General features: G+C 39.7%; 1 protein-coding gene across 3 annotated transcripts in view; it reads right to left on the reverse strand.

The window, feature by feature from the left end:
- The window catches only part of PLEKHH2 (pleckstrin homology, MyTH4 and FERM domain containing H2), a 60480-nt gene that overhangs the window by 12503 nt on the left and 20569 nt on the right, over positions 1 to 27408 (reverse strand). For 2 of the 3 annotated variants that reach the window (XR_014509400.1, XM_083432936.1), the window contains exons 4-22: positions 25816 to 25965; positions 24936 to 25019; positions 23888 to 23969; positions 20510 to 20692; positions 17557 to 18530; positions 15531 to 15606; positions 13511 to 13605; positions 12705 to 12849; positions 12187 to 12323; positions 11253 to 11363; positions 8447 to 8533; positions 7526 to 7684; positions 6628 to 6708; positions 6092 to 6271; positions 5386 to 5494; positions 3394 to 3506; positions 1929 to 2108; positions 1495 to 1592; positions 16 to 193 (exon numbers count right to left, since the gene is read on the reverse strand). Coding sequence is in view for 2 of the 3 variants with exons in the window: in XM_083432936.1 (XP_083289062.1) it covers positions 16 to 193; positions 1495 to 1592; positions 1929 to 2108; positions 3394 to 3506; positions 5386 to 5494; positions 6092 to 6271; positions 6628 to 6708; positions 7526 to 7684; positions 8447 to 8533; positions 11253 to 11363; positions 12187 to 12323; positions 12705 to 12849; positions 13511 to 13605; positions 15531 to 15606; positions 17557 to 18530; positions 20510 to 20692; positions 23888 to 23969; positions 24936 to 25019; positions 25816 to 25965 (3222 nt within the window). In the remaining variant the exon portion in view is untranslated. The remainder of the gene's footprint in view (positions 1 to 15; positions 194 to 1494; positions 1593 to 1928; positions 2109 to 3393; positions 3507 to 5385; positions 5495 to 6091; positions 6272 to 6627; positions 6709 to 7525; positions 7685 to 8446; positions 8534 to 11252; positions 11364 to 12186; positions 12324 to 12704; positions 12850 to 13510; positions 13606 to 15530; positions 15607 to 17556; positions 18531 to 20509; positions 20693 to 23887; positions 23970 to 24935; positions 25020 to 25815; positions 25966 to 27408) is intronic. The other variant, XM_083432937.1, reaches the window with a different exon arrangement.

Raw genomic sequence — 27408 nt, forward strand, 5'->3', positions numbered from 1 at the left:
ACGGTTCACGCCTACCTGGTATATGCCATTCATGAAATGCACTGGAATACTAAAAGGTAAGGAATGATGGTAGGGATTTCTTAGAAGTGTAGAAAGAATTTCCATTCTTGATGGTCTGGCTTCCCTGTCACCATTCTGTTGTGTCCTTTCTACACATCGTTGACAGTAAATTGCGTATTTTCCAAATTCAGTTCTGTGAACACAAAACAAGGCTTCATAACAAACTGAAAACAGCAGGGATTTCAACAGATTTTAACAGATAACTGTTAAACAATATGTTCAAGAATGTTTTTAACAAATAACGTGGCAATCTATTCTGCTTCTTTCTTCCCATCCCAAACCAAGAATGGTTATATGAGTCGGGATCCAAACGTGAAATGTAGGATGATGTTGTGAATATGCACACCAACAACTGAGTTTTTGAGTGAGATAATATTATAATGTCTTTTCATATTTTCCTGGTCTTCTTTAACATAGGTGTGAGGGATCAGGTAAAATGGATGTGTATCTACTAACTTTTATTCCAATATCACAGTTTCCAAAGTTGAAAAACTTGAAAAACAGAATGATAGTGTAATGCCAATGACCCCATTTCAATACAGTGGTACCCTGCAATACGAATGCCTCGGAAGATGAAAAACTCGCAAGACGAAAGAGTTTTTCGTTTTCTGAGGTGCTTCGCAAGACGGATTTCCCTATGGGCTTGCTTCGCAAGACGAAACGGCCCTGCCTCTCGTGTCATGGCGACGCGCACTGCACGCATGCACGCTCGCGCCTGCGATCAAGCGAGCGGGACGTCACTGGCAGACTGTGCCCACTAAGCGGCCGCGGCGAGGCGGCTCGCTTAGGAGCAGTTTGTCCCCCCCCCGCTTCCCCACTCCTCCGGCTCCCTCCCACCTTCCCGCTGACGGTTGGTGCCTCGCGCCGCTGCCCACCCCCCTTGCGCGCTCCCCTCAGAGAGCTGTTGCCGCCAGCGCCTCTCTCTCCCTCTCTCCCTCAGGTGAAGAGGATGGTGGCGGTTCCGCCGAGTCACGCTCCTGAGCCCCGCCGCCCTCCAGCAGCTGTGTCGCATGGTGGCCACAACACGCGGGTGAGTCTGAGGTACTGGCTGCGGCAGCTGTCCTGCTTCTCCCTGCCCCTCCCCGCCGTTGTCAGTGTTTAAATGCAGTGGTGCTTCGCAAGACGAAAAAACTCGTAGAACGAAAAAACTCGCGGAACGAATTAATTTCGTCTTGCGAGGCACCACTGTATTCAGTGGAGTTACCACTTTATAAATGGGCAAACCAAAGGCTTTATATTACTTGGGCAGGGAACTAACATGAAACATGTAAATTAACACCAATACCAATGGAGCAATGTCAATAATTAACATGAAAAAGAATTAACATCTGTTGAAGCAACAGTGCTGCATTTCTATGGCCATTAAATTATACTCGTTCATAACAGAAGGCAATCATTTAGCCTTTGATGGTCTGATTTTCCTGGAAGGTATACCTGGAATCTGCATTCTTCTTCAAGTGAAGTTTGATGAGCCAAAGGAATGGGTGCTGTGGAAGGAAGAGTCCAATGCAGAGTGCTAAAAGCTGCCAGGCCTGGGCAAAGAGAAAAATCAGCACCATAATCTGAAGTTTCTTTCAGAATTAAACTGTCTCCAAGCAAAGGAAGGCTTATGAATATAGTGGACATTGAACAACCAGGAACGTAGGCCAAAGAAGATGCCCCATTTCTGAACTCACTCTTCTCTCTTATTCTGCTGCCCATTTTGCATTCCATGCCCTTCCCCTTCCTTTTCTGCCACCCGCCTTGTACAGAGACCACCCATGTTGCAATCTTCTGGATCGTCCTCCACCTGCACACTGTAACCAATAAGTTTTGGTACAAACTCATCAAAGTCAATCCCTCAGGACAGGTGTAAAAGTGTTCAGTACCTGCACTGGTCCCATTTGATTTGGGGGCTGCCGCCTTCTTGTCTGCTTAACCAACTGGCAACAGATTTCATTTTGAAGCTCTGGATGTGTGAGACAGACTTGTAAAGCACTTTGGGCCAAAGATACATGGTAGTCAATGGCAGGAGAGTCCACGGCAGCATTTATAAACAACTGGCAAGTCTGCAACAGGGAACAGGGAAAAAAATAATTTCCATTTTGCATTTTAAATTTAATTAAATCTAATTGGGGGGGGGGGTTGCATATCAACTTAAACTGAATTACAAGGGTATTAAAAAACCCCAATTTAAACTTGAAAGAACTTTGTCTTCATTGACAATGGGTGGCTGATGTACAGATATAGTAATTTGGAGAAGGGCAATCAGTTCTATGGAACCAACTGCTAGCTGGCTCCTCCCTTCCCAGAATTATCAGAATGTATGAAGCCGCCTTGTACCAGATTAGACTATTTGTTCACTTAGCCCAGTGCTGTCTACTCTGAGTGACTATGGCCTTCTATGGTCTTAGGCAGAGGTCTTTCACATGCCCTGCTGTCTGATCTTTTAAGAGGCAATGCTAGGGACTGAATTTAGGACCTTCTGCATGCAAAGCATATGCTCTGCTTTAGCACTGAGCCATGCTCTCTCCCATAAATGTTTCCTTCACAAACCACCTCCCCAGTTCTATTGTGTAATTTATTTATATACCATCATGAAAGAGCTGTATTATGAATTTGCATATTTCCCTCTTCCTCACTCTCAGCCATTATTTGAAATTGTAAACTGCCTTTGGCACTTTGGAAGCAAGGTGGTTCATAAGTGTAGCAAGTGAGTCAAAGAAACACACATACACTGCTACGAGAGAGTAAAGGTAAAGGTAAAGGGACCCCTGACCATTAGGTCCAGTTGTGACTGACTCTGGGGTTGCGGCACTCATCTCGCTTTATTGGCCGAGGGAGCCGGCGTACAGCTTCCGGGTCATGTGGCCAGCATGACTAAGCCGCTTCTGGCAATCCAGAGCAGCGCACGGAAACGCCGTTTACCTTCCCGCTGGAGCGGTACCTATTTATTTACCTGCACATTGATGTGCTTTCGAACTGCTAAGTTGTCACTTCCTTCATAATTCTGGAGCACCTTCCCTACAGAAAACTATCAAAGCCAATGTCTGGGCACATTTAGGCATTTCTGCAAGGCTGGTTTTTGAAAGTCAATATTCAAATTCACAATCCTATGTGTGTTTACTCAGAAGTGATGCTGCTTCTAATCAGGCTTACTCCCTATTAAATGTTTTTAGGTGTTTATCTTCATAATGCCTCATTTACCTAGAAGTCCCATTGAACTCCTGGGACTTACTGTCTGAGCAGTCATGTAAAATGCTGCACTATAATATGCATTCTATACCATTTCAAATAAAATATACTAAAAGAATAAAATCATTCCCAACCACCGAAAAAGTTCCTTTTTTTTACCTTAAATAATTTTAAAGCTTCTGTTTGCAATGCTTCAGATGGGAGGGTTGTAAGAGGAGAAGTAATGCCATCTTTGCTGTGACAAAGTGCAGGGTGCCTCCAGATCTGGGAAGCTGGGACACAAAGAGAGACACAGTTATCTATTTAAAGTAATAACATTATTATTTAGAACTAGTCTTTTGCAGTTTCTTAAGAGAGACCTAACATGAAGTTGACAAGCTGATAGGTGGATTTGTAGCTGGTTGACTGACCAAACCCAACAGTTACCCCATTCACCCCACATTTTACTAGGTTCCTTCAAGAATATCATGGGGGACTTTGTCAAAAGCTTTACTGAAATCAAGATATATTACAAGGCCTGCTAGGCCACATTCAACCTCCAGGACTGAGGTTCCCCAACTCTGCTCTACAAAAAAGTTAAGACATACATACAAATTTAAAGGAGTGCCTGACTAACCCATCTTTGAGAAGAGATAGAGAGGCCTGGCTCATGAGCTCATCCAAGGGCATGGCCCATGGTATGGTTACTTGAGACAGGGCCTTCTCTGTGGCAGCACTCAACTATGGAATTCCTTTGCTGGGAAAATGCAATTGTCCCCCTGTGCAGTTAAGTTTCAGTTCTCTACTACAAACATATTTGTCTGCCTATGCTTTTGAAACATGTACTGGTTCTTAACAGTATTATTGTCCAGTATTATTGTATATTATTATAGCTATGCTGTTTAAAAATGTATTAAAATTATAATGTACAAGTGACATACTTTTTATTGTTTTGTTCACCACCCTCGGCTCCATTGAGAGGAAGGGAGTTATATAAACAAAACTATTCATCATCATCATCATCTTGGAAAAAGGAACTATTTCACATAAGGCAAGATGTGTGTGTACAAATATTTGTACAAATAGTCCAGCATAATACCACATATGCTTTTACTAAATCTACATTTCCCCCTGTGCTCTTTCCTCGAAGCATTATGCAACCATTTTAAAAACACTATTTGAAAAAAGTAGCAACAATGCTTCCTAAATGTTATTTTATTTTTGAATGGGCAAACCCCCAAATGATGTACATGATGATTTGAAATCCTACGTAGGAGGCTTCAGTGTGTACTGTTTCAAACTTCTAGGGGGCAGAAATATCACTGTATTTTTGTAAAATGTTAATAGGCCCCTGCTACACCACTCCTGTCTAGTAAAATCACAGTGCTACTGACAGTGTCAAGAGTTTAAAGCTTTGATGGCTTAATTGAGACAAAGATTTTCTATCAAGTCTAACTATGACAGGCACGTTGAAGAGATATTTTTAATAAAATCAAATAGGTATATGTGCAAATCAAATGAAACAAGTTGAAAACATTCTACATATACCAGGTTTTCAGTTTGAAGAACTGGTCCATTGCATCTGATTTCCCCTTAACCAGGGCAGGGGAACTTATTTTAGGGGGGATTCATGCTGGCAGTGGCTGAGGCCACCCCTTTTCTCTCTGTCTGCTACCCATTTTCTCCCTCCCCCCTTCTTTGTCCAGCAGGTTGCTAGGGAAAAGAGAGACTTCTTGGAGAGGGTTTGTTACCCCATCTCCTCCATTTTCAGCGTTCCTCCCCTCCTGCTCTTCTCTCCCTCTGGGCTCCCCCATCTGCGTGAAATTAGGCTGAGAGCCACAGGTTGCCCAACTCGTAGAATTATAGAATTGTAGAGTTGGAAGGGATCCTGAGGATTGTCTAGTCCACTCCCTGCAATGCAGGAATATATATGCAGCTGCCCCATACAGGATTAGAACATGCAACCTCATGCAATAGACAAGGACTGCTGGGGCAGCCCCTTCTACTTGGAGAAAAAGTCCTATATGAGCTTTTTGAAAACTACAAGGTGGCATTGTATTTCCAGTTTTTAAAAATGTCTGGAATAATAGCTTATTTTCTTATGTGCCAAGTTTGGAACAACTATATAGTCATATAATAAGAACTAGTTTGCAATAAAGGAAATTGACTTACTGGGTTCACCTTCAATATTTAACAACTTGCAGACAAGCTGTTCAAACTCTGTCCCAACATTTATATTTGTGCTTCCAGCAGCAACTGTCAAGTGATAGAGCCAAGTGTCCTAGCAAATAAAACATTTTATAAATTAGTTTTAGCTTTTATTTATTAATTAACTAGAACAGTCTGATATAAACAAAAAGCACACCCTTGTAGATCAATCTACTCCCAAACTTAAGTTTGGGTGGTATTCAACAAAGTTTTACTGAGAAGAGGCCCACTGAAATTAATGCAGTAGGTTTACTCTGAGTATAATTTAGTAGAATACCACATTTTGTATTTAAAAAACCATTTTTGTTAAGTAGAAAGACCCATTCTACATCCCAACGTAATCAAAATATTACTAAAATTATTCAATTTGCTTTGCTTCCAGCATACACACCCACATGATGAATACCATATAGCTGTATAGCAATCTACAGACCATATAATAAATACTTAAATTGAAAGATGTCAATATTCCACACACACCCTCAGCTTCTGAGGATAAAGGGAAACTAAAGAAGCCTGAGGCTCACTTCAGCTCCTCCTTGTAACACTCAATTATGGTTTAGCATTACGTCTGAATCAGCACAGTGCCACTTACTTTTCCCTTTGATATACATTATTCTATGTTCACTATTAAACATTGACTACAGACATATTATAAATCATTTGCTACCTTCTCATGCTTGGATCCTATAAGAAGGTAAGTGGGACCTTGTTCTTTAGGGTGGATGACAATTGTATAGTGTGTTGATAATAGGCTACGGCCACTGGCCTCATAATCTTCATCTGAATCACAGGACCGGTCAACTTCTTCAACTTTAGCCTCCCAAAGTTTTATCTGGCCTAAAGGAAACTAGAAGCAAAGACATCAGGTAAGGTAAATGAGAAAAGCATACCGGTAGAAAAACCGACAAACATCATACTAGGTTGGGTGTGTATATGTGCATGTAGGGGATACACCCGGTTTAGCATTCTTGTTGCCACCGTCCTAGCAAAAATATACACACATTTCCTACCTACAAATGTTTCCTTCATCCAGAATTACAGGTTCAAGTTTTGTTTTCCGATAATAAATGCTGAATTTGTGAAATTACCCCTTTGTACCTACTCACACAGTCTCAAGAGAACTAAGAAATGACTTAGGACTTCCGACCTTGAAGTCACAAGTAGAAATGAATTCTAATACCTTAATAGGTTAAAAAGACATACCTTGTCTTCTTGGCTGCGGAAATAATACAAAGTTTTTCCAACCAGCATACACCACACTCTCTTGGAATATCCATGTTTTACCTGCAAGTGAATAAATTGAAGAATGCCTAGTATGTACTGACTGTGAACCTAAAGATTCCTTTACTTTATTTTAAATACACAAGGGACCATTTTCAATGATAGAAATGTTGGAATGGTTTCTCCACAAAGCAAATACCAGATCCAGATGATTTCAGTGGAGAGAAAATGATTAAATTGCCCCTTCATGCCTGCTCTGATCACAACTGCCAGTTCCTCAAGCTTATATTATCTGTATTTTTTAAAAGTTGAACGCAAAGAGGCATTTCATGTCACATCTAGTTTGCCCCTGGGAATTCTCAGAAAAAGCCCAGGAACATGGTGAGCTTTTCCAGGGAAGAACAAAAATCCAGCCTTGAGAAGAAAGCTCCCAGCTGTCCTTGCCCAAGCAAACTTTAACCTCAAGTTAACAGGTTGTGCAAAAATATTTTAATTTCCTTTGGCTTCCAATTCAATGAACTGGGCCAGGAGACAGGAAATTGGGAGCCCCATGTACCTTTGCAGGAAATAACGCTTCTGAGCATGCTCACGAGTTTCCAAGTATAAGAATAAATCGACAAAGCCTTTACTGTCCCCAACAAGCCCTCTCCACCATCAGACCTCCACCCCTTGCAAAAGTAAGGTTGTTTGGAGGGTACTGACCAGCAGTGGCTAACCCATTGTACTCAAATTTAGAAAAGGTTTGGGCTGTGAATTGGGGAGTTGCTATATGCCCAAACTCCTATTTCTGAAATTCACCTTCATCTCTTAATTCTATCTGCTAAGAATTTGCTAATTTACAAAAACAAAGCTGATAGTACTGGAGAAAAAGGATTTCTACCTTGGTAAGCAAGCCTTTCATGGCAGGTTTGACATCTGGTTGAATGAAAAGTGGACTTGCAGCCTGTACTTTAAGAACATTCTGCAGAACTTTGATCCATTCTTCTAATATGTTTGGGGAATCTGCAGTCAAGTAATAGGTTCGTTTTTCAGTAGTCAGCTGCAAAGTGATGGAAGAAATAACCTTGAACTGTGGTAATACAAATCATCCTAACCACATTCTACTGGTACCTACATTTAAACATCAAGTATGTAATAAATAGAGTTTAAAGTTAACCTAGTTATACTGGGAAGGGGGGAGGCTATTAAGTATTTTAATTGAACAAATATTTCTTCTTTTTTTATCTGTCATCAACAGATATTTAAAAATTCTCAGAGTAAATTCTTAAAGGATCATTCAGTTTCCATTCCAGGCATATCAAAGCCTCCTGAAAAATGTTGTAAATCTTATCAGAAGTTTTTTTAAGTTCCTTCAAAATTTCTACTTGATGCTTTACCCCAACAGAAGTTTCCTAATTCACTTCTGGAGATACCTGGAGCAGTTAACTGTGGACTCAGTGCTTCACATGCCTGCGAGTTTCCTCAATGGCTACACAACTTTGTCTTCATTACAATGCCATCCCATATTATTTCCCTTTTTAATCTGGATTTACTATTTTCATGGGAAAACGGTAAATCTGGATTTAATGAGGAGGAGAGAATGGGGTGGTATTCTGATAAGGATGACATTATGTAGAAGCTGCAAAAAAACTTCTAAGAATGAGCAGCACCTAGTCAATAAACGGCTGAGTGGAAGTGCTCTGAGTGCCACTGAAAATTCATTGTGCAAGACCAGTAAAATGTCACTAAGAAGGGGTTTGTCCCTCTGCCTGTGTGGTCAGAGAAGGCCAAATTCTTTCATTATAGAAAGTTAATGAAGTACCTGAACTGTTTGCTTTCCATCACCTCTTACAATACGGCTGGATGCATTTAGTTCAATCTGACCTTGGGGTTTACGTATTACATCACTCTGTAGGAGAAAAAAAATGAGAAAAATGAGACTGATGATTTTCCTTTCTTTCAACTGATCTGATGGGATGAAAGGACTGCTAGGGATGGAAGAAACATCAAAAGGACCAGCTTCCCTCTTTCTTCACTGAAAGCATGGCCTTCTTGTCTACTTCAATGCCTCCTCACCAAAAGGTTTTCCTCCAACAAAGGGGTAAGAAGACAAGCTGTGAAGCAACGTACTGTATATCTCCCAATGGCACAGCCAGAGCCTGGCTGAGAACTCATTGTGGCATCAGCTACAAATGCTGTTGCCCTGGAAATTTTCAGAAATGTTCTGCAAGAATGTCAGCATCTTACGTTATCCTAATTCTTGTTGTGGCTCATCTAGAAGATCTTCCAGCCACAACAAGATGTCTATTGAAAACAGAATCTACCCGAATCTAGAAACCACACATGAAACGCATTTCACTTATGAATATGCTTTAGCTCCAGATCCAACTTGTGTTCTGTGGGGTCTCAAATTGAGCATCCCCGTTCTTTGGATGCAGAGGGTGGGATACTAATCTAGCCACAGGACAATTTATGTCTGGGAACTTTCAGCTGTTCCATGATGAGTTGTCTAAAACATAACATTGATTACCATATGCCACCAAATGCATGTTGTGCAGTGGAATGCCCTGATTTGACCACATTCTGTAATGAAGAAGGTACAGAATCTGCTCTGGATTTAGCTATTGGGTCAGAAAGAACAGACACACCTCTAGATGTGTGTGTGAGTCTGATGACTACGTCTAGCCCTTGTCTGCTGAAGAGAACAGGAAGTAGCAGTAGCTATTGGAACTTGGGTCATATTATTATTATTGAAGCAGTCTAATTCTGAATAGACTGTGCCCATCTCTCTGGACATTTTTGATAGGAGTGCATATTTGATTCGTTAAAGAATGCTTGCATTCAAAATGAATGTGTCATGGGCCATCTAAGGATTTTGGGGTGGACAGAATTCCTCCCCAGAAGATGTGCCTAACAGACATGCCCTAGGCAAGGTAAAGTGACTGACAAATTTACTAAACATACAAATAAATAATGTGCCTATCTAACTATTATTATTAATAATTATTATTATTTAAATCTGTATACCACCCTTCATCCGAAGAACACTGGGCATTTCATAACAAAAATGCAAAATGAGAACACAAAATGCATAATAAAACACGAACAAGAACAATGCAATACCCCCCCCCCCATTTAAAAGGCCATAAATTGTTTAATCAGCCAAATATCTAGTTATAGAGAAACATTTTTGCCGCTTCCTAAAGATATGTAATGAAGGCCCAAACAGACAGAATCAAATTTCTTGACAAGTTCTAATGCATCAGTTGTACACTGGAATCTCCTTTTGAAATAGTCTTTTCAAAGGAGAACAGAAACTTTCAGGTCATCAGGGAAAGGCCATAGCTCAGAAATGCCTGGTCAGTAGAGGAAGGGGCATGCATAGCTTTGGGCAAAACGGCCCCATGTTTGTTCTCTGCTGTCACTGGGTAGGGCCAAAACCTTGGAGACAGCAGATCTTGTGCAAAGAGGAGACTGGAAGCTTTTGCCATGTTCTTTGCAACTTTGGACAAACTGTGGTTTACTGAAACCAAATTCAAATATTGACTTATAAAGCTGGCTTGTTTCAAGAGAACATAGGTTAACCACAGTTTAGGGTTTGGAAGTAACAAGAAAGTAGAAGGAATAGGAAGCACATGAATGAAAGAATCACCTAGATTCGTTCCCATAAAGATAACCATAGTCTAGTGGTTTTCAACCAGTGCACCATGGCTTCTGTCCCCCTTTCCTTCTCCTCCCTCCTCTGATGCCTTCTTGCATATCTGCCTCCCAAAGGCTTGCACAGCTGTTTGTTGCAGCAACCCTGGATACAAGCTCAGCACATGAATGATGCTCTGGGGCTGGTCAGGGGGTGCTGGTTGCCAGGAGCTGAGGTTGTCTCGGAGTACGCAAGCAGGCAAGGGAGCCCAGCCAACTACTCTGCCAGCCCTTGCTGTTGGGAAAGGACAGACAAGTCCCAGGTCCCTGTAGGGCAGTGGCACCTCTCTTTGGGGCAGGGGGCAGCTCAGAGACCAGGGGCGGCAGCAGCGGCTGCCCGGAGGACTCTCAAGGAAAAGAGGCTGAGGAAACACTCCGCAAGGGAAAGTGCTCGAAAAAGGGCGAGATGCTGCCAGCTCTGCAGGCAAAGGGTGATATAACTGGGCTTCTGAGCCCCACAGGTGTTTTGCAGAAAGAATGTAGTTGGTCAAGGGAGCTGTGGACTCATAAAGGTTGAAAACCCCTGCCACTGTCAACACAGGAAGGCCCAACAGGAGCAATTACAATAGTGGCATATGAGCTGTCCCCAGGCAGGCTGTGGCTATGGCCAGGCTCGTAATGCACTCTGGGTCTCTTGGAAGCACACACTAAAACTGAGGATGTGGTGGACTTCTGTGTCCTTCCCAAAACGGCTAAAGCTGGCTTACTTAGATCAGATGGGTAACACAAGGGGAAGTCTCCAAATTTAAACTTGCTACATGTTCCTCTTTCCCTCCCTTTTGAAGAGAGATCCCCAGTGATCAACTGACATTGCTATTCTGTCATAAGGTCTGCAACCAACCGATAGATGCCCAATGGTGGGCTGATTTGCAGCATTTGATGCATTCAAACTCATAATACTATAAGCACAATACAATAAAGCACTTGCTTACCGGAGATTTGTAGTACAGCAATTCACCTCCTTTGAGTACAAACCACCGTCGTTTCCAAGTCTTTACTTTACCACCCATTTTTAACAAATATCCTGATTTTTCCAATGGCTCCTATAATTTAAAAGGTATTTTTTAATGTGTTGAAGGGTAATTATGATTTATTTTATTTCCCTTAGCTATACAACTAGTTGTAATGTAGAAGTGTAAAACTTGATTGATCTGCAAGTCTTACTGGTGTGAGTTAATAAGCCAAATGCATGGAAAAGCTTCATTGTCCGTAAGAAAGAACCCATCAACATCTTGGTAATATAGCCTACTAGCATAAGCACTGCCCCATCTCCTCTCTACTCTTTGCCACTCATCTCCTAATCTATCAGTTTCATCCTTCTCCCGCTTCTCCTCTTGATGACTCTTTATAAATTATAAAAACTAAATTGTAAGTGCTGATCTTTTGCTTCAGAAAGTTAAATTTGAATTAAACACATATAACCCACATACACATGCTTTAACTGGAACAATTCATATATTTCCAGTTCCTCATTGTGCACACATCTCTACCAAATCTCTAATTTGTGTTTTGTTTCCATTCCTCCCACATCTTACATCAGACTCCTAGGCATTTTGCAACCCTACAGATGTATTCTTTTGTCTCACAAACATCTGTGGGTGGGTGGGTGAAATCTCGAAAGTCCAGGAATTTTAAAATGGGCATAAATTGTCAGTGTACTGCCGTTTTCAATTGTATTTTGATTGCTCCTCTGTCCACTCTCTTTCTCTAAGTAGCCTATTATGTACACGTATAATGAGAGATTACGCAGGTTTAACCTCAGAGAAAAACGTAGGCAGAAAGTATTAAGAAGTGTGGATATCACTTGTGCAGATATAGCCTAAGGAACCAAGGGCCCTGGAATAAAAGAGGCTGTACATTACTCACATTTTTCCCATTATCACTAGATGATGAGCAGGTTTTAGGCAATTTCTGTTCAGGTTCTGAATAATCTGTATCTGTTGAGTAGGCATCAGGAGGAATGGCATAGTCACCTTCTGAGGTCATTGAAGACAGAGAGACCCCTGGATGCAAAGCAGATAATAATAATATATTTCCTGCTTGTCAAGGGTTGAACCAACAACCAAACAATCCTTGTTAGCCTGGAAGATGCAAACTATTAAAGCTTAATCAGTGTCAAATGTGAGTTGTACGAACATTACTGTTACTGTAACCTTTAGAAAGGTTGGAGATGTTCCAGAAACAGGAAAACTTCTTTAGTTCCCAGCCCTCTAAAAAAAACAACAGGAACTGCAATAGTCATGTTCCATAATGCTTCTCTGGCTTACCACATCCAAGCTCTTGTTTGTCCTTTCCAAAAATTCACTGGCTTGGGAGATATCAGGAGAACCCCTAGAACACTTATACTGATTCAAAAGTACTGCATTCATATGCCTTATGCCCACCTCGTTTCATAGCCCGTGGACTCCCTGGGCCACTTCTGCTTCGAGAGTCTGATTCAGATGTCCGTGAACTGGATCGGGAACTGTCTTCTTCTTCAGACCCAGAAGAGTCATCTAAGAAAGGGTTGTTGCTGATTTGTGTTGCTTTCTAATAATGAATATAAATTTAATGAAAATAAAATAAAATTCAAATAAAATTCAGTTTACAAAGGAAATTTAGAAGGTTATGGAATCAGTACAAAGGAGAAATGGCGCCACAATTCCAAATTATTAAGGTATGCCATAGAAGCAACCCTATATATTTTTGTTGTATGGGAATGTTTGGTGGGCTGGCTCTTTGTCTCTCCTCTTATGCTTCTACCTTCATGTACCAGAAGATAAAAGCCCTGCCACAGCTAAGTAGAATATTGGAGATTGTTATCCAATATTTGGTACTTCGCATTCACTTTCTTTCCATCGGTATTTCTGGCTCTACTGTATTTTAAATGTTACTGATATGTTCAGGTTTCACATCTGGTGCATGAAATAATAATATGCCAGCAGATGGCTGTCTGCCTCTTAAACATTTTGCCATTTTCATTTAACAATTTAACACTCATCATATTCTAAAAGATTACTGGAAAATTACTAGTCAATCATCGTACCCTGGGATTCTAACTGTAGGATCCCCACTACAACAATTCCAAAGCAGTACCAATAACTTTTCAAGCACTTTTTTTTTTTTGCTCTGAAATGTATGAAACGTCATGTTTTTGAAATAGACCGCAAGAGTTCATCCCCTAAATACAACTTTTAAATCAAAATCTTACCCCTTTAAGAGTGGTATAGACTGGTGTAGTCACATTCTTGTATATTAGCGATGTGTAAAGTCCTGATGAGGAATATGAAGCTGAAGAGGTGGAACCTGAAATAAAAAATAATTTTTATATATTCTCAAAACGCTGGATTACTTAGGGAAATTTTTCATTGAATAAAGTAATAGCCGAATAATCAGACTGTCAGATACAGCTGGCAGGGCAAGAAGCCAAGAATAAAATATAAACTATTAACAGATGTGAAAGAAAGAGGAGGCTTCGCCCTGCCAGATATGAAACTATACTACGAAGCAGCCTGCCTATGTTGGTTAAAGGAATGGATTAAATTAGAAAATATGGAATTACTAGACCTTGAAGGTTTTGATAACAGATTTGGTTGGCACGCTTACCTATGGTGTGATAAGAAGAAAGTTCATAAAGGATTTGGGAACCACATTTTCAGGAATTTGCTAATAGAAGTATGGGACAGGTATAAAAATCTTTTGGAACCAAGAGTTCCACATTGGTTATCCCCGCTGGAGGTTATGTGTGTAAAGAAAATTAATATGAGAGGGAAATGGGCTACGTATGGTGAATTGGTAACTAAAGAAGGAGGAAAATGGAAATTAAAACCATATGAACAAGTTAAAGATTATGTGTATGATTGGTTGCATTATTTTCAGGTAAACGAAATGTTTAAAAAAGATATAAAGGAAAGTGGTTATGCAGATAAAGATTCTAAGTTCCAAACAGATATAATAAATAATGAATATAAAATTTTGTCAAAAATGTATAAGATATTGTTGGAATGGTTTACGAAAGATGAAGAGGTTAAATCGGTAATGATACAATGGGCAAAAGATTTTGGATACAATATTCAATTTGAAGATTGGAAAAAATTGTGGAAAGAAAATTTAAAATTTACTGCATGCATGGCGTTGAAGGAAAATGTTATGAAAATGTTTTATAGATGGTACATTACACCGGTAAAACTTGCAAAAATGTACAAAACGTGTAATAAGTGTTGGAAATGTAAAGAAAAAGAGGGAACGTTTTATCATATGTGGTGGGAATGTAAGAAAGTGAAGGGTTTCTGGGAAGCGATATATAATGAATTGAAAAAGATGTTAAAATATACCTTTGTTAAGAAACCAGAAGTTTTCCTGTTAGGGATTACAGGAAAAGAAATAAGAAGAAAAGACTGTAAACTTTTCCAGTATGCAGTTACAGCAGCAAGAATTTTATTGGCCCAGAAATGAAACAAGAGGAAATACCAACGATATAAGAATGGAGAATGAAATTGACGGACTATGCGGAACTGGATAAATTGACTGGGAAAATAAGATATAATCGAAACCAAAAGTTCATCGAAGATTGGGGAATGTTTGTAGATTACCTGAAAAATGTATGTGATGTGCAAACAAAGCTAGTGGGGTTTCAAGAAGCACTGTAAAAGTCTAAGATGTATTGTTAAAAGGAAATAGAAAGGGTAGGGAAGACAAATGGCAATACATTGAAGGGAATGCGTATTGAAGAGTAATTACGGATGATTACCAGAGAAGCTGAAGGAAGTCCAAAAAGAATAATTTGTTAAAATTTGGATAGACATGTACAATTGTGTTGGAAAATCAATAAAAAATTATATTTAAGAAAAAACAGACTGTCAGATACAGATGTACAAGTTCTAAGAGGGTAAAAGAACATGAGGACAAAATGCATTCTATGAAATTTATACATTTTTGATATGTTAATATTTTTTAATAGAACGAAAAAAAGGAGATTTTAATTTTAAATTTTAAAAGCTAGTAAAAAGTAATGTAAATGGTCATGAATATAAGAAGCATGCTTGATCAGATATATATCTTAATATATATAAGTAAAAAAGCAAAACATTTGTACTCTTTTGAGAACTTTTATTTCCACAAATAGGCAAGCAAAGGATTTTTATCCTGTTTACTCTGAGGTAAGTCTCACTGAGTTGAAAAATATGTACCTGTTAAAGATTTCAAACTTCATACAGCTTTGTCACACTTACTTTTATTGAAAGAGTCCATGTTGAAGGCCTCAGAAAAGCGTAAGCCTGACTTGGCTACAGCATAAATTCTGCTTTCCTGATATACAAACAGAGGTTTTTAGAATACATTTTATTAAGCCTTTCCATAACTTTAGGCTGTGTTCACATTACATCTATGGCCCACTGCAACTAAATTCAAATGGGAGCAGAATTAAGTTTCTTTTCAACGTTAGGAAACATTTTAACAGCTGATGCCAAAAATTGATAATCTGTTATTTGCATATTAGTTCTCTATTTTTTGCAGCTATTTCTTATAAAATGTATTTCTTTCAGACATTGCTGCATTTTTTTTATTAGCAGCATTTCATGATTTTGATGGTTCAGGCAGTGGCTCGGCTTTTTACATACAGTTACATAGTTATATAGATATTTCTTTTCCTGATAGTGTTTGTATGGTTTTGTCATGGCCTTTGGCTAGTACAACAAAGCTTATTTTGATTATCAGCAACATGATTTGTTCTTTACTGAAATATTTGTCGCTTGATACCAATTTCTTCATATGGTAATATTTTAATGTTGTTTAATAATTATGGTTAAGCTTAAGGATGGTATCTAACTGATTTGTTCAATCTATGTAAAGATTTCCATTTACCCAAGGGAGCTTTCCCACCTCTCCTCTCTCCATATGTGTCCGATGCTGTCCCCACATCTTGGTCTGGAGGGCTGGAGAAACCCCCAGAATGGCACATGGGGGAGAAAGGTCCACTGAGCAAGCAGAAATCCTTGCACAGAATAAGTTGGATACTGCCCATAAGCTCTCTTTAGTAGTCATTTATGTGTTTTCCACTATATATTGCTATCAAAATTCAATTAACCTATAATTTCCTAAGCACCTATTATAGTTCCTGAAGTCAACAGGATGCTTGTTTGTTTAAGTAAATGTGCTTAGGAAAGAAGCTAAATGTGTTTAGAACAGTTGAGATTTTTTTTCAGAGAAATGCATACTTTTAAGATCACCTTCCACCAAACTGCATACATTAGTAACAACTACCTGTACAGTGGTACCTCGGGTTAAGTACTTAATTTGTTCCGGAGGTCTGTTCTTAACCTGAAACTGTTCTTATCCTGAAGCACCACTTTAGCTAATGGGGCCTTCCGCTGCTGCCGCACCGCTGGAGCACGATTTCTGTTCTCATCCTGAAGCAAAGTTCTTAACCTGAAGCACTATTTCTGGGTTAGCGGAGTCTGTAACCTGAAGCGTATGTAACCCAAGGTACCACTGTACTACTCTTTCCCTCAACTCTCCCTATCACTTTCCCTATGTAAGTCACAGAAAACAGCAATATTCCAAGTATTAAAAAGTAACTGAAAGGTAAACACAGGAAATTATAAACTGTGAATACCAGTGGCAGTAAATACATTTCTTTGCATTTCCTACACACGCACTCTGGCCATACTAGATGAGATGGAAAACACTAACTTCCCACTCCCAGCACAACTGCCTGGATTCAAACTTTCCACCCCCAGCCCTTGATTAAATAATAATAAGTAGTAAATTAAAGTTAAAGTGGAAAATCTAGTAAAGGCTCTTCAATCAACTCATCTAATAGTGCTGTCATATTTAACTTAATGTCTTCCTGTTCTACTCCATCCGCCCTCTCTCTTGTCCTGGTTAAATTATATAACCTGTTACGAAAAAGAAGGGAAATTATAAAGGGTTTTAAAATACTTTATTGTTAGCCCCACTGAAGTCAGTGACAAATTTCATGAACTTGTATTGATCCTAGTCGAGCTTCTAATCTGTTCTCACGTATTCTGAAGTATAAACCAAGATTTATTTATTTATTGCATTGAAAAATTAACACTTGTAGCTATTTCATATGTGGTCAATTCTGACTGGAGAGATGACATGTGCTTTCAACGAAGCAACATATGCCCACGTTTAATGTTGATAGCAACATTTAGAGGATAATTTCCCCCCAAAAAAGTGGGAATGTGAACCATATCTGGTTAAATTAACATGCCAGAATATTATGATTTCATTTACCCAAGAGGGGAATCGATGCAGAGGAGGAGTAGGTGGCTTGCTGCTTGTAGTTTTCCTTGCATCATTAGAGTCCAAGGTTTCTGCACACTGAGTCTCACAGGAGTCATAGGTAAACAATTCCTCATTACAACTAATCTCCATCTTCTCCAGAACTTCTGTACTTTCCCCATCCACTTGATCTATGTCTGTTTCCTGAGGCTTAAAAGGACGTATCATGCTTATAGCATTTCTGTTTCTGCCAAACATTTTGTCCGAACATAGAGGAGGCTGGCTGAAATGTTTTTTTGCCAATGCTGCACTTAAAGTAAAGATGCTAGGAGTCCTCAGTTTTGGAGGCGGCAGATTAGATGGAGAATCAAGTTGTCTGCCAGACACAGCGCCTGCTGCCAGGATCAGTGCTGGATGCTTAGGAGCTAGAGCTGGCGTTAGAATTGGACTTGGAGTATTTGCCTCACTGGAAGAGGATGAATAATCTAGCCTGTGGGACTGAAACCTTTTATTCAGTTCATCTGAAAAGCTATCATGATCCTTCTTTTCGCTGAAGGTTTCCAAGTTGCTCTTTCCAACTAGATGGTTCTGGTTTTTCCATGGAGACCCTTGTTGCCAAGAATATAGTTTTTTGCATATGTTTCCCTGAGCTTGGAAGCTCTCTTCTTCCAAAAAAGAACTGCTGTCATCTGATGCTGTCAAATACATTTCACTTCCAATTCTGCTATAGCCTGTGCCTTCTTCAGATGTGTGACTTGAAACAGTGGATACGCACCTAGATTTTGATCTTCCTTTGCCTCCTTCTTCCTCATCAGAGCTCCAGTCACTTACTGTAATGCAGGAGTTCTTTGATACATTACTATCTAGGTCTTTTGACTTTACTGCTTGCCTTTGTTCTGGCATACAAGAGCTATGTTGTAGAGGTTTCAGAACTCTATTACTCCCATACATTTGGCCAAGAAGAGATGTTTCCTGGACTTCTTTCTCTGGAAAAACAGTAACAACGACATGTTTGGAAAAACTACTTTTAATGAAGGCAGCAGGTTGTAATTTATAACCAATGTGTCCATCAGCTGAAATGCACCTTTGTTTTCAATCAAGATAATTGTGATATACAGCTTACCGTATAGTTCTGTGTATAAGACGCCCCCTATTTTGGGGGACTCCAAATTAAGAAAACACCCCTCAGCACTACCCATGTATAAGACTAGCCCCAATTTCAAACCTAATTTTTTGGTTAAAAAAACCCCCTAGTCTTATACATGGAAAAATACTGTATACAAATAGTATACAATATTATGTGAAACATTGGCAGCTTCATTCTAAGATATGGTCAGATCTACAAATAAGTGAACCAAATCCCTGTGGAGCAGTGGTTCTCAACCTGTGGGTCCCCAAATGTTGTTGGACTACAACTCCCATCATCCCTGACTTCTGGCCTTGCTAGCTAGGGGTGATGGGAATTGAAGTTCAACAACATCTGGGGACCCACAGGTTGAGAAAGGCTGCTATAGACTGAAATGCTGGTTTTAATACTCCACTAGCTTTGTCAAAATGACAACTTCCTTCAAACAGAAAACTAGTATAGAAAAAATGGAGAAGGGCAAGGCTAGAATCTTATTTCCAGAGGAGTTAGGGTTTAATTTTGTACATGGAGTTAATTTTGTACGTGGAGGAGCATTCAAAAATGGCTCTCACCTGAAGGTTGAAAATGTAGAACACAGTGAGTAATTCAAAAGTGAGCCCAAAGAAAGCTCTGTCTGGGATTTTGCAACTAGCCCAAGTACTTTTTTTTGTCATACAGAGTTTCTTTATACAATCTGAAGGAGGGGATGATAACAACAACGAAAAGGCGGAGAAATATACCTCCTCTGACCATTCTACTAGTTTCTCCTGTTGTCTGCTGTGACTCTTCTGCACTGCAGCCCTACTATCCAGTCCTTGAACAGCTTTCACTTCCAAGTATACAGAATCAGAAGGAAAGTGTAATAGAAACTATTCTTAACCTACAACCTAAGCTACAAACAGGTCAGAGTACTTCTCCATAAGCTAAGTGACATTTCAAACCTAAAACATTTGCAGCAACATCATTGCACTTGACAAATCCAGAGTAGCACCCCTGCAATGTAAGTGCCAGATGAGTTCATCCTATCCTAAGCTTTCAGTTGCTGGTATTATGTAGTTTTGTGATCAGTATGTTAACACATTTGAAAAACAAGGCTATTCCTTTTCAAATGCAAGGACCCCAGGTTAACTACTTTGTAGATAAGACTGAAACTGTTCTAATGCTCACACTGAAATTTTTGATAAAACGAACACTGTTGGTCAAGATGGAAAATTAAAATACGCAGCCCTTGTAAAAGATTATATGACATATTACAATGAACAGAACACGATGACTAAGCTTAAAATTATGAAGCTTATTAAGAATAAATTTCTGTGTCAGTTTCTTCCTCAACTTTAATTATATTTTCAAAAGTTTAACGCTCTCAAGACCGGTGGGCATTCCAGCCAGGCAAAACACTCTCGAGTCACAAAGCAGGGCCAGTTGTATGTGTGGCCTGGGAAGAGTTCTAAGGGCCACATAGAGAGGCATGGAGGGCTGCATTTGGCTCCAGGCCTGAGTTTCTCAATCCCTGCTTCAATTCATGGGAAACACCTAGATTGTGTTTTCACTCATGAGTTCTGTAACATGCATGTAGTTTTTAAAAGGGTGGTATTTCTGGCCAAAGTTGGTCCACAGACTTGCTTGTTATGATGCAGGTTGATAACCAGGATCGCCAACCCAGCCAACCCACGCCCCCAGCAGAGGCCCCAGAATCTGAGCTTCTTTTAAAAAGAAGTCTCTAGCCCTCCTAGAAATAAAGTTAGAAATAAAGTTCCACTGGTATCAATGTAAATTGTTTCCAAGTAAATCTGTTTAGGATTGAATTACTGGTCACTTCGAAAATTATGCCCCAAATACCTAGACTGCTATTGCCTTCACTTGGTTCAGCTTGCTTTGATGAGGAGCTGCTTGTATCGTCAGGCTTTGGAACTTGCTGAGGACTTCTTGCTCGGTTCAAGAAGCATCCAAAAGTCAAACTGCTCAGTCGTTGGCCTTCTCCAGGCTTTTGTGCTGAAGGAACAGATTTCTTCCCCTGAAGTTCTGTGCAGCAATAATTCAAATATCAAGATTCAATATATTCTGCTGTTGTATACTAAAAGATTTCTTATTTATCTTGAAAGCTGTAAGACCCAAGAATTTTTATATTAGCATCCATGTTTACCTGAAATTCTTTCTTTTATATTTCTATTAAGTGTGGAAAGAAAGAAATCCATCATACAGTGGTACCTCTAGTTATAAACTTAATTAGTTTCAGAGGTCTGTTCTTAACCTGAAACTGTTCTTAACCAGAGGCGTGCTTTTGCTAATGGGGGCCTCTTGCTGCTGCTGCGCCGCCGGCACACAATTTCCATTCTCATCCTGGGGCAAAGTTCTCAACTCAAGGTAACTCTTCCAGGTTAGCAGAGTTTGTAACCTGAAGCGTTTGTAACTCGAGGTACCACTGTATGAGCAAAATTTATGGAAGAAGTGGGAAGTGGTGAACAGCTATCATTTATGAGGAATATTTTTTGTTCTTGCTAACCGAGAACAGGAATCTGATTCTCCACACATACAATGAAATTAGTTCTTGGCTCCTGTACCAAGACAACAACACTGGGCTTGTATTAGCCCCCCCCTTCTGTCAAAAGGCATTCTCCAATTTAGCAGTAAATAACACTGACCCCTTCTGAGGAGGAACCAAAGCTCAGTGGTAGAGCTTTGAATGCAAAAGGTCCAGATTCAATCCCTGGTATCTCTAATTGAAAGAAACAGGTAGTATGTGATCAGAGTTCTGCTACCAATGAGAGTAGAAAGACTAGATTAACGGGACAAATCTGGTATAAAAATTACAAGACCCAGTATAGTGGATGCTTGGGTTGCGAATGTGATCTGTGTGGGAAGCACGTTTGCAACCCACAGTGCCGCGTCTGCACGGGTTGTGATTCAGTGCTTCTGCGCATGCGCAAAGCACGATTTAGCACTTCTGCGCATGCGCAAGCACCGAAACCCGGAAGTAACCTGTTCTGGTACTTCCGTGTTTGGCGCGGTGCACAACCTGAAATCGTGCAACCCGAAGCGTCTGTAACCCGAGGTATGACTGTATATAAAAATGGGGTCGTATTTCTTTCTTTCTCTCTCTCTCTAAATAAAATAAACTGCATCAGTGTAGCTACAGAAACACAAAAAGAAATAATATAAATCTGAAGATGGCACATCGGTAAACTCAGTCTTCCTTAAAAAATATAAATATCAGTCTGTTTTTTCAATTGTCCTTGGAGAGAGTGATAACATTCAACTCCTGAAAAGATACCCTGGTTCTTCTTGCACTTTTCTGGCCCATACGGGTTCATTTTTCTAAGCAGCTGTGTTTGCACTGATGAATTCTTTAGCCAAGATGAACCATAAAATATTTCACTCAAAGACTGTACATGCACTTGTAGGGAAAAAACTGTTTTTCATCAAGGCAAAAAAGCAATTCATCATGACAAAAACAACTGCACAGAAGAAATAACCTTTATTGGCCAGAAAAGCACAAGAAGAACCAGGATATCTCTTCATGAGTTGAATGTTATCACACTCTTCATGAACAACTGAGAAAACAGACTGAATTAAAAAAAGACTAAACAGTTGAAACAGATTTTTGTCTGCTGATGTCCTATCTTCCGATTTATATTATTTGGTTTTGTGTTTCTGTATCTTCATTGATGTATATATAAAGATATATAGATTATTCTAGGTCTTGTAATTGTTTATGCTTTGACTTCTAGGGATCCTCATTGTTATCGCTTTCTAACTTGCTATAAGGCAGCTTTTTATTCCTATACTGGTTTTGAAAATGTATGTTACAACATCTTTTCATTTGGTTTTAAATCTGCAAAACCCTCAATCTGATGACTGTAAGCATTGCTACAGATCAGAAGAGACAAAGACTACATAATTCTGATTTACAAGCTTGCTTTTAAGCATCAGCAACATATTTGTCCTTTCTACTGCGTCTTCACAGTTATCAGTAGAAGAGTATATGCAAGTGGAAGGACTGATACAGCTATTATATATATATATATTTAAGCCATTTGAAACTTCCTTTCATAGAAGGGTCTCAAGGCTGATTTAGGAATCATTGCCACCACCACATCATCATCATCATCATCATCATCATCATCATTTATTTATACCCAGCCCATCTGGCTGGGTTTCCCAAGCCACATAAAAAATTGTGGCTGTGTCTTATGATCATCCAAGCAACTCATCCATCTCTGAAAATTCCAACATTACAAAATATACATATAACAATTTTCTAGATACTTCCTATGCAGAGGGTTAGAATATAAGCAAAGAAACAACATCTGAACGAATCTTAAGTCTAGGTTTTAGAAAATGGCACAAACAAGTGATTTAATTCCACTGTGGCATCTACCTAAAAATGAAATCTAAATGGATAAATAATGCAAAGGAAGCTAGAGGTCCCAACTTCATATTTTCCTATTGTGGGCATGGGAAATATATGTACCAGCTGATTCTCACCAGTAGTGTTGCACGGGTTGCCAACACCCAGGGCAGAGCAGGTATTGCGCCCCTTAGTGTGCTGAAGTGAGTGGGAGCGTCTCTAATGAAGCTCAGGGCAACGGGCAGAGGAAGTTGGCTGTGGGCAGGATGGAGGTGCTTGCCGTCGCCCAGCTATCAAGGCACCTCCATGCAGCACTGCTGCTGTTGCCAAATGGAGCCACAGAGAAGTGGTGGGACATGCATGCGCACCTCCTCAGGCTGGGGCGCCACCACCACCATGTGTCTGGCCATCCACCCGTCTCCCCTGCCATGGACAGGGTGCTTGCAGCCAGCCTGGCACTGCCTAGCTGTGAGTCGAGGCGACCCACTTGTAGCTCGTACCAGTGCAGCAAACCTGGGCTCAAATGGGAGAAATAAGTGAGCAAGAATTCCAAGGATCCAGTGTGTGAGTTGCGCATGGACACGTTTCTTCCCCTCTCTCTGCACATGCGGAAGGACTGATTTTGTGAGCGGGAAAGAATATTTCAAGAAAGGGACCTGCAACAGTAGCCAAGGTTCAGAGTTGGGGAAGCATTCCTCATCCAACTTCCACCCATAAAAATTCTGTGCCCGGGGCACAAACATTAGCACAGAATACAACCTGTTATAAATACTTACATACTTAATGTAAAGACATGCTGGCTAATGTTCTAATAATGAAACGCAGTACATAACACTTAAAGCTGTTTTCAGATAATCTTCCACATCTACCTTGCAATTTAGTCTGCAATATCCTCATCTCTTCAGTTTGGTTTTGATTTAACATGCGAAGGTTCTGATTTTCCACTTCTAGCTGAAAGCATATAGACAGAAGCTCCTTTTCATGAGTAGAAACACTGAAAAACATTGCATCCAGAGAAAAGCCATTTCCCCCTATCTTATATGTATGAATAGTCCAAAATACTGCTTCAGGTAGGTAATATTCAAACCATACTTGTATATCTTTGCCACATCTGAAAACAATATAATTTAAATGTTTATTAGAATCGCAGTTGTTGATCTCAATGCTTATTTAGTGAAGGAATAGCTCAGTTGGTAGAACATGAGACTCTTAATCTCAGGGTCGTAGGTTGGAACCCCACTTTGGGCAACCTTATATTGAAGGTTGGACTAGATGGCCCTTGTGATCCCTTCCAACTCTACAATTCTATGATTCTGTGATTTCAGTTTCTAGGTTCCTATTTCTTCATTTTGAAAAATTATACATGTTATGGCTGCCATAAATCTTAAGACAGAAAAGGGCACTAAAACCAACCCATTCTCTTCATCATCAACCACCTTAAATCAAAAGTATTTTCTTATTTCTAATGCACAGAAAGGGGGAATCCTAATTATCTTTAAATTCCCATTCTCTGATGTTTTGGAGAAAAGCAGTTACTGCATCTGGGATAGCGCATCCTCTTTTCAAGCTGCCTATGTCCCACAGATGATTAACATATGTGTGAATGGCCAGAAGGACCAGTAAATACTTTTGCATATCAGTAAAACTGGTGGATTTATTTGGAAAGCTGGTAATAACTCACTTTTTCATTTTTACTAGTGAGTAGATAAGTTGGGAAATGGCAGTTGTGTGCTAAAGGAACGTGAATTAGTCCACTAAGATTTTCATCTGTGCATAGTTCTGAGTTGCCATTTTGTTGGCAGAGGATCAGTGAACGTAATAATGAAAAAAACTTTACCCATATAATGCCTGCTACATTTTCAAGCATTTTCAAGTGTTTGCTGCTCATCTTTGATACATTTTTCTCACAGCACTCACCTCATGGAGCTTGACTGTCACCCATTCTTTTATCTTGGCAGCTTTTTCTTCTATAATTTTTGCCTCTTGTATTCTTATTTGCTTCTGAAAAAATGACAGACTCAGCTCTTTCGCAACTTGCATTCTTGACCCCAAGAAACGTTTTTGTCCACCCAACAATTGGCATTATGCAATTAAAGCAGTATCTGATGCTTACGAAAACAACCAACAACTCTCATCCCCTTACAAAAAGCCACTCTTGTAGAAACAACAAATACCTCCACTAAAAATCCAGATCCTCAACCACAAAAGTGACCCCAGTCTCTCCTCCAGCTAATGGGAAAGCATCAGTTGCCCTTGTACAAGTTTTATAGGGCAGGAACAAGAGATCAGTACATTAACACTATGGCAGATGCTGCTGTGCTGGGACTAGATTGGATCTCAGTGCTATTATGGCAACACATAAAATATATGTTGGGAGCCTCAAGTCTGATCTTCTGCGAAGCTGCTTTATGAAGTTCTAAGAATTCCACCCCGCCCCTCAAAAAAGGAACAGTTGCTCCAGGAATCAAAATAATACAGTGTTTGAAGAAAGCAGAAAGTTTGTCCCCAACACAATTTTTAAAAACACAATTTTAAGGGCCCAAACAACTAGAAAAGGTCCAATTCAAAATCTCCTTCTCAGATGCATGCCATGTAATATAGTCATCCACATTTACATTTCTGATCAAAATTTGAGATATGAATAGATATCTTTACAGAATCTGATTACTTTTTCCAACAAGGCTTTCAGTGGAAGAAAATCTAGAAGGTATGGATTCTTTTCCCTACTTTGGTTCTTATCTGCTATACAACAAATTATAAATGTATGTAACTGAGGGACAGCCATATCATTTCCAACCTGTTCTGCAAGCTGTTCTTCCAAATTATGTATGACGTCATCTTTCTCCTGCACCAGTGTCTCCAGATCTTGACATCTCTTATATAGTCTTGTCTCTGACTCACTGGTTTGGACATTAGCAGCTTTTAGTTTCTCCTCCATAATTTGCACCTAAAAGTTAGAACATAGCACTATATATGAAAACTGTTTACACCACAGAAACAAAAATAAGAAGAGAACCATGTATGCCACCTCGAGCTGCTGGAGGAAGGAGGGTAATTTTGGTAATTCCCCCTTTCCTTTGCAGCCTCCAGGTCTATCTCCCACACAGTTCTGGAAGATACTCTTTCCTTCTGGGACAACTTTTTGGGTGGACACCACGGATTGCTGGAGGAATAAGCAGAAATCACCTCCTGCTACTTCCATCAGCAGGGCAGTTCTGTGAGTAGAGTGCCTCCCAAGAATAGTATGGATCACCAGCATGTACAACAACGAATGAACACCAGTGTTTTATAATTACTATTAAAAAGTTTAGCAGGGATTATTTAAGGCATGCAATTTATTTTGAACTCATAGAGAAAATGTTTTAACTATTCCTGAAAAAATAGAAAGCAGATTACTTTTAGTCCACCAATATTGTTGCCTGCTTGCTCAAGCCATTTGTGAGCTGAGACAAGCATCTGCCATTGCACTGTGCTTAACCAACTACAAAATCCAACAGAGCTGCTTTAGCTGCATGCACATTCCCTCTGCAAAACACCAGCATGTATACACAAACAGTGATGGCCTCTTGCTAGGATTCCCTGGTTGGGGAACAGTGAACCATCACACGTGCTGACAATCTCAACACTCTCTGTTACTACGTGAGTTAACCTTCATTTCCAAAATTTGTTTACTATGTGAAATGGGATTAGATCTACTTTGCTTCTCTACTATTTACTGTAAATGGCATTTCCACAGTGGTTTTCATACAGATTCCTTACAATAAAATTGCACAGCCACCTTGTGCTATTTTATTTAATTTTGTTCCGTTTAATATACGCAGCCTAGTAAGGGAACCACTAGTTCTTCCTGGCCCATTTCCTCAAACATAAACTCCAGAATTTTGAATCAGGGTCCTGTAAGAACCAGTGCAAAAAGTGGAGGAACACCCATGAATAATCAGAACAGCTGGATTATAAAAACATTATGAGTCTGCTGGATAAGGCCAATTTGTTCTAGCACTCTGTTCTCACAATGATAATCCCCTGCTTTTTACAAACATGACAGTGCTGTTCACAGAACGCTGCAGGCAGGGCATAAAGGTTGAAGTCTTCTGCTAGTATTGCATGCATTCTGCCTCTGAACAGGGGCATTCCACTTAGTTACCCTAGTTTGTTTGTTTATTGCTATGCTACTTTTCATCAATGCAGCTAACATCAAACCCATCAATGCAGCTAACAAAATAAAAAGTTACCATACATTCAAAAGGCAATATAAAACTACATAAAAAAGTAACAGAAGAGAGTAATAGAACTGATTACAGCAATATTCAAAACATCTTCAAAAGCTAAATATCTTCAAAAGTTTAGTTAATAGCCACTGAGAGATCTATTCTCAGTGCATCTGTCTAAT

The sequence above is a fragment of the Podarcis tiliguerta genome (genome assembly GCF_965153285.1).
Source record: "Podarcis tiliguerta genome assembly, chromosome: 3".
Lineage (NCBI taxonomy): Eukaryota > Metazoa > Chordata > Lepidosauria > Squamata > Lacertidae > Podarcis > Podarcis tiliguerta.